The following is a 7,909-nucleotide window of genomic DNA, read 5'->3' as shown; positions in this document are numbered from 1 at the left end:
TATGAATATGAATATGTATATGTTTGTATACACATCTCTCCAGTATGAGACCGAGGAAGATGCGGTATGATGCTTATTATTCCATTGATTGAATACTGGTGATGGCATGCATAGGTTTGGTACGTTTATGATTATTTATCATTATAAATGATGTGATTATAGCCGAAATATGATCTTATGGTGTTTCTTCTTGTTAGACTGTTAAGCTATGTGGTAACTAGTTGTCTATTAGCTAACTATTGCACTTGATGGCTAGGAAGCTAATGTATTAGTTAATGAATCTTGCTTAGTTGGAACATGGTAGCTAATGATGGTCAGTTAATGAATGATGTCATTTAATAAAAGATGGTTAGGCGACAAGTAATAATGTGTTGTCTAGTAATGATTAACAAAAATAAGATGAATAGCTGATAATAATGAATGGTGTATAAATGACGGTTTTGGTCTAATGATGAACCTAGACTAGATGTTAGATGTTGTCTATTAAATGAATAATGGTTAGTTGTTATCCCGTGAATAAGGATTATGTGAAGGATAATGTTTAGGATAATAATAAGAGGTTATGTGATGACTAGCGAACTAGCGGTTTAATAATAATAAATGTTGGTTAGCTAATAACGAGTAATTTGGATGTATTGATAAGATAGATATCTTTACGGTTATGAGTATATCGGCTTGCATCTGTGCACCTATTATATGCCTATATTTATGTGTTGAGAGTTATGATGATACATTGATACCCGGCAAGGCCGGAGGATATTATGATGATATTGATACCCGGTTCGAGTCCGGAGGATACTATTGAGATGATATTGATACCCGGCAAGACCGGAGGATATTATGATGATATTGATGCCCGGTTCGAGTTCGAAGGATACTATTGAGATGATATTGATACCCGGCAAGGCCTGAGGATATTGTGATAATATTGATACCCGGTTCGAGTCCGAAGGATACTATTGAGATGATATTGATACCCGGTGAGGCCGGAGGTTGATGACGATGATGATGGTCCTGATGAGGACAGTTATGATGCATTGTGATATTGATGGTATATTTTGCATTCATTTCTGCATGCGCATCACCTATCACCAATATGCACCTATGTCTATCAGCCGGTATGAGACAGTTGCATAGATATGGGCGAAGAATATGCCTTGTGTTAGGATATGTTGATTTAATCTTCTGAGTCTGGGGCGGTGGGGGTACGCATAGGCTCGGCTAGATATTTGGTTGTCCGAAATAGCCGGTTATTTACGATGTTATTGATATTATTATTATCATGGTTATGATCATTATTATGGTTGGCTTATGACAGATTGGTCATGGATCCGGCATTGAGATTGAGGTATGTCTTCAACCTTTGCTATCTTATGATTACATTACTATGCACGATTATTCTATGTCTAGCCATATGGATTAGAAATCCTAAGTATGTTGGTATTAAATCCTGATAGTATTATAAGGAGGTCTTAAAATGAGAACATGACGATCTAGGTTATGTTTGAGATGACCTCCTGTTTATATGTAATATATATATTTTGGTAATATATAATATATAGATATCCCTTTCTTCGTTGTTCATATTGTATAGTCATTCCTTCGCCTTGTATATTACAATATATCTTTCTTTTGCTCTTTATCTATATATTGACATGGGATATACGGTATAGCTTTGGCATATATTGAATGTAGCTGGAATAAGATAGCTCACCTTGATACTTCCTTAGTCTTATTATGTTAGACTCTTGGACATGAATAGGATAGTTGTCCCTTGTTATTCTCATTGACTTATTACATGATTTATGGACTCTTGGTTGTAGTTTCCATTCTGTTTATATGTTGTATATATCTACTTTATCTTTGGAGCTCAGTTGGCAGTTGCCTACTGAGTACCATTCGTTTGGTACTCATACTACACCTCTACAGCCTGCAGATCATAGTACAAGTTATCGCCGTCGATGTGTGCATCGTGTGGAGTAGCGCTGATTCGGAGACTTAGAGTGAGCTCCTGACGTTCAGAGTATTACTTATCTCTCTCTTATGTATTAGACTAGCCTCTAAGTTGTATTCAGAGGTAAGTTTAATCAGTGTATTTCTCCTTGATATATCACTTTTGTACTCTTATTATGTTTAGAAGCTCTTGTACTGATACCACTAGGTTTTGGGACTTATCTATGTATTGATCTTTATCTCATATATTCCGCATTCTTTTTCTTATGTTATTAAGTACTCCGTTACTAGCCATTCCGGACTACAGGTTGGCTTGCCTACTGGTGGGTTACGGTAGGCGCCATCATGACCTGAAAAGTTGGGTCGTGACACTCTCTTTTCCCAAATCAACCAATAGACCTAACTTGGCAATTTGTGGATACAAATGAATGATTTGATATTAACCAAATGGAGCCAGTAGAAGCAAAGTGTGGTGAGCCCCCACAGGTGTTGGGAGTGTTGCTTTGCTGGCAAGAATTAAGTTTGGGCACCAATTCCAGGATTTAGAATTCAAGGTTGGTCCTTCTCTTCATTGTGGTGATCAGTAAAATTCTCTATAATCAGGTAAAATGATTTAATACCGTACTATGGAATGGGGAAGTAAATAAATATGATGAACTGATCCTATGAGTTGTTGGTATGGTGGTTAGGAGCTGCATTAATAGTATTTCGCTCAAAATCCTTGATGGTTTGGGCGAGTTTCTTCATGTTGTCATCGTATACATAGGGTAGCTTATCGAACCAGGTAATGTTCTGCTTAGCGGACATGGGTACAAGCTCACGACAGAGCTCCTCGTGTACAGTGATGGAGTTGTGATAATGATAGTAGCGGATCTTGGTTTCAGTCTGGTGCAATGTTCCTCCTACTACATTTTCCGACATGTGTACCCCTGTTGCATATGCATTTTTTGCCTGTATGGCATACTTTCGGTCTCTCCTAATGTTCGTCCTCGAGTCCCTAAACAGCAACTTCTCAAAACCGCATTGCCTGTAACAACGAAAAAAAATTCAACTCAAGGTTATCACACGAAGACTATGAAAGGAAGAAGGCAGAACGGTAAAACATTTTAAATTTCATTGCTGATTTTGATGGTCAGTCCTAAAATAGTAGAGTTCAAAGCTCGGTTCTTCTTTCACCAACATATGTCTTATATGCTACGATTGACGTGTGACTATGTGAACAATGCTAGGGCATCGTCACTTGACTGCTTTTGTATTGTAAATGTAACCACAAAAAATTTGAGTAAGGAAATTTTCAGAAACTCGTACATTCGTCCATGGTATTAAAGAAAAGTTCAAATTCAAACAAAATAGGCATTGATGCTTCCGAACTTAGATCAGCAACCCCTAAATTTGGCCAATGAAGCAGAAAAGTGCCCCTCAAGTATCAACTATTAATAACCTAATAGGTACTAAAAGATCAACCAAGTTTTAGTTCCTGATTAGCTCTGAAAAGTAAATGCTCTTATCGAATGCCTTCAAGCTGCCTAAGAGATAAAATTGGAAGCAATTAATGGCGCGCCACTTAAACAGTAATTAGGATAACAAGAACAGCAATGACTAAATGCATAACTAGGCAGACTATTAATCAGCTCAGTGGAGAAGTCTGGGAGTACCTGGAATAGTCCTGAGAGGAATCATTCAAGCAGAGCATGCTGGACATGGCATTTTGCTCAATGGTGAACTGAGTATTGTTGGAGAACTCTCTTAAAACAGATTCGAGAGTAGTGTTGCCATCGGGAAGATAAATGTACTCGTCCACATCGAAGTAGAAGGTCCAATTGGCAGCATGTCGGTAGCGATGGAGGCAGTCATTCACCACCAAAAACTGGTTGTAATAGTAGCCATCGAACTCTGCCTGGTCCCTTATGTCCTGAAGCGTGACTCTACCAGCACGTATCCACGGCTCCAGCACCGCCCTTACCTCCTGCGACACCCCACCAGCATCATGAAACACGAAATGGGAGCTTGGTCCAAAAAACCAGGCGTGGTAGGCCATCCACTCCCTCATCCTGGACGCGCTCAAATTCCCATACAAGGAGGAACCGCAATACAAATAGTCGTAGGGATACGGGGGGCTGAACTTGGACTCGTTGTAAGACCCCGGTGCTTCCTCCAATGCCGTGATTTTCTCGTATCTCTTGGGTGACTCGCCGTAGTAAGCGTAGAGAATGAGCTTCCCTCCTTTATTATCAGGATTAGGATTAACAGCAAATGTGCAGTTGACAACAACCACAGTGTAGACACGGCCGTAGCCCCAGTCGGGGAGTATCCTATAGGCCTTTGCCTTGAGGGAGCTGCCACTGCCATTGCTGTTGGGTATCCACTCACATTTGTACCAAGGGCGGCCATAGACGTGAAGGGGCTTGGAAGCGAGACCAACGACAGCAAAAGTGTTGGGACCGCCGCGATAGGCGCCCATTTGGACGAAGAGAGAGGCGGCATTGCCGTAGGTACGGAAGGTTCGTTTGTTAGGGTCGTCACTAGTGATGGAGAGTTTAGAAGAAGAGGGAGTGGGAGAGGCAGGTGAATTAAGGATGGTATCGTAGTAAGGTTGAAGATTCCATATGAGCATGACAAGGGTGAAGGCAAGCAATGTGGCTATCAATGGCTTAGTGTTTCCGGCAGATAGCAGTGTGCTAGTACTAGTACTAGTTGTGTCTTTAGCCATTGGAAGAGCTGAGAAAAAACAGACACAGTGGAGTGAAGGAGTGAAGAGACAGCAAAGACAAGGGTCTTACGGACCGACACTTTTAATTGACTATGTGAGACTTTGAGTTGTCTATGCAGTCACTCACATTTATCCCACAACAATGCACTTGGATCTTTTCTTTATTACCAGTTCTGCCATTATCATCTCCAAATAATTTCCAACAACAAACTCACCAATTAATTACTACTAGTAATGAAATTTTTATTTTTTACACCAGTTCAGTCAATCAATAAAATGCCAATTGCCAATTCACGTGTCTTCTTTTGTACTTCCTGATCTTTCTAGTTTAATCCATGTTACTGAATCAATTTGTAGTCACTCCCTCAATTTTGGATATCGTGTTTGTGTTCGTAAGTTGTAAAACAAAACAAGATTTTCAATCCGCATGTGTGATAAATTGAACACAAAGCTTTGATCAAAGACTAGAATGCCTAATCCAGTGCAGAAGAGATAAATTATGGATTGATTCCCAACTCTAATTTAAGAAAAATTAAACACTTTCTTCTTCTACTACTACGACTCCAATAAAAAAATGCATTACGGAATTAATATTTTAGACTTCGTGCTAAACCATTGTCAAGGCAAAAAAGATGCAGGTTTCGCATTGATGATAAATAGAGATCTTCGGTTTTGGCCCTTGTGGGCATTCACATAGTTTCGAATGAAAATAGCACTATTAATTAACCAAAGTGGAAAAGGGATAAATAGGCATCGTCCAGATATATTGGAAGTATATATGACATGCAGTTAAATGTCAATCATTATCTTTCGTACTCTTGCTTCATCATTTTATATGGCCTATGCGGACTTAAAACTTTCTTAAGAAAATATTCATGATGAGTTTATTTTATTAAATTTGATTACTAATACTATATTTAGTTACTATTTGATAATAAAAGTAGTATCGGAAAAAATGATACATTTCTTTTGACTTTGCTAACATGAAGAAGTAAAGAGAAAAATCTACTTTCAGTATAAGGAATTAAGGATCAAGTAAAGTGAAACGTGGAAAATAAGGAGGGGAAATGGCAGATATACTGGACTATAGTTAAGCATCCAGGATTGGAATTAGCAATAATTGGGGTATCATAGGGAACACAAAGTCCAACTAACTACAGTAAACCATTAATCATATAGAATTATAGATTCGACAGCAGAGAAGGTGAACGTTAAAAATCTACCATCTACAGTAGTAGTATTTAGCTTTTATGCAAATTGGAATAGGACAAAGATCTTTATGTTTAATCAATAATAATCTACACGAAGCCACCTATTGGATGTGGCAAACTCTTTTAAGCAATTTCCCAAAAGAAAAATAAGATTATGGCCCGGCATACATTTTCTACGCCTCTACTTTATACCAGAATAAGTATCTTCCCAGAAAGTGATTTTGATTCGTGCCATGGCTTTCATTGTCTACTGGGGTGTAGTAAAAAAGAGAGAAAAAGAGAAAAAGAAGACAGGCTTGGTTGGAAAATATTGCTGCTTCTTGTTGCAGAGAATAAAAGGTACTGGGGAGAGGGGCCTCCTTCAACCTCAAAAATCAAACTTGTCCACTACCAAAGCAATCCTTAAAAGCTAATCTTTGACTTTATCGAGCAAATGCAATTGCTTCATTTTGGTTTTCACTTGATAAATCAATCAATAATTAAGAATTATGCCTCGATCCCAAATTAGTTGCATCAACTTTATGATTCATTCACAAGATTCGTCGTCATTAGATTATCTTTTATGTTGTCAATCAACCTACTGTTTCCGTATTTAATTTAACTTGACAATTTAGATGAAATTCTCTGTAGCCAAGCATCAAAGCAAGCATAAATATATGGGCTAGCTCACACTCAAATATCATTAAGGTTCTTCAGAATTCCGCTTGTGGAGCCAAACTAGAACATGATGAACAGAAACAGCACAAAACCCCTGAGGAGATCAGGGACATCTCTAGTAGCAATGAAAAGATTGAACAATACCTCTTCGTTCTCGTTGGGACAAGCTCCACTCTCAGCTGCAAAGACCAAGGGTGGTAACCAGCCATCTCCCACTCCAACCTACATAGAGTTCCCAACATCGCTCCAGCCACCTGATGATCACGCTGGATATCATGCTAATCACAATGGAACCATTGTTCATCACACTCACTCAAAGCACCCGCTTGAGGAGATTACTCTCCCGGAACTGTTTACCTGTTCAGGCTGCAAAGAGTTTGGCACTGGCCGTAGGTATGCATGCCAAGATTGTGATTTTCAGCTTCATCACTTCTGTGCCTTATCTCCACCTTCTCTTAAGGCTCATCCTTTCCATGGCCAGCACCAACTCGTCTTCCATGCTAAACCCAAACAAGGTACACACGTTTCCTACACAAAGTGGTACATTTTATGGCAAGATATATGCTTCTACAAGCTCAAATGCATGTAGTTGTTGTTTGGCATATGTTCTCTGGTGTGTTTTTCCTACTCCGGAATTTTTATATGTTCTTTTCCTAAACAAATCAGGTAAAGCTGGAATAGCGTGGCCAAGGTGTGATGTCTGCTGCAAGTCCACCAAAGGATTCACATATAGATGCAGAGTCAACTCTTGCAATTTCCAGATGCATCCCTGTTGTGCCATGCTTTCCACCGGGATTAAATTTCCCAATCATCCGCACCCACTAAAAGTCTTACCACCAGGAAACACTTTGTCAGGTGGTGGTAATGATCAATCAGGAATGGTGTGTGGTGAATGCAAGAAGAAAAGATCATCAGGTCGAATGTATAGCTGCACTGTTTGTGACTACCATCTTCATGCACTGTGTGCTAAGTCCATGATCAATGGGCTCCAAGAATATGGAATCACGCCTCCTGAAAAGCCCAATGTCCTCGGGACTGCTGCTCGTCTTGCTTCCCAGGTTGTTATTGAATTTATTGGAGGTCTTATTGAAGGATTAGGAGAAGGGGTCGGAGAAGCTCTGGTTCAGAACATTGGGAGAGGAAGACGAAGCAGTAACGGAAGAAGCATTGCATGAAGCATGTCCCAATGCACAGGGAGCACCATTCCCTCCCAATTAATATTTCCAATCCCCTCCATTTTCTTTCCCTCTCAGGAAAGTGGGACAAAATGCAACTTAAATATTCCTTATTCTTCTAAAGGACATAAGAATTTCTATTTAAATTGTTTAATAAGTTAACTTGTTGAAGCTTATAAATGATGCAGAATGAATAAACTTCT

At 39.3% G+C, this 7,909-nt stretch overlaps 2 protein-coding genes across 2 annotated transcripts; one reads left to right on the top strand and one right to left on the bottom strand.

Moving 5' to 3' along the window:
* Positions 1-2,494: 2,494 nt before the first annotated feature.
* Positions 2,495-4,948, bottom strand: LOC107866743 (galactan beta-1,4-galactosyltransferase GALS1). The gene is made up of 2 exons (XM_016712699.2): positions 3,609-4,948; positions 2,495-2,980 (listed from the first exon to the last, which is right to left on the bottom strand). Exons 1-2 carry the CDS (start codon positions 4,661-4,663, stop codon positions 2,617-2,619), a joined length of 1,419 nt encoding a protein of 472 aa, XP_016568185.1. The 5' UTR covers positions 4,664-4,948; the 3' UTR covers positions 2,495-2,616.
* A 1,041-nt stretch (positions 4,949-5,989) lies between these two features.
* LOC107866745 lies at positions 5,990-7,863 on the top strand. Its single transcript, XM_016712702.2, has 2 exons — positions 5,990-7,046; positions 7,198-7,863. The coding sequence occupies exons 1-2, from the start codon at positions 6,599-6,601 to the stop codon at positions 7,704-7,706; spliced, it is 957 nt and encodes a 318-aa protein (XP_016568188.1). The 5' UTR covers positions 5,990-6,598; the 3' UTR covers positions 7,707-7,863.
* The last annotated feature ends 46 nt before the right edge of the window (positions 7,864-7,909 follow it).

The sequence above is a fragment of the Capsicum annuum genome, chromosome 4, assembly GCF_002878395.1.
Source record: "Capsicum annuum cultivar UCD-10X-F1 chromosome 4, UCD10Xv1.1, whole genome shotgun sequence".
In the NCBI taxonomy this organism is placed as follows: domain Eukaryota; kingdom Viridiplantae; phylum Streptophyta; class Magnoliopsida; order Solanales; family Solanaceae; genus Capsicum; species Capsicum annuum.
The sequence above is the reverse complement of the archived record's forward strand: the minus strand, read 5'-3'. Positions and strand labels throughout refer to the sequence as shown.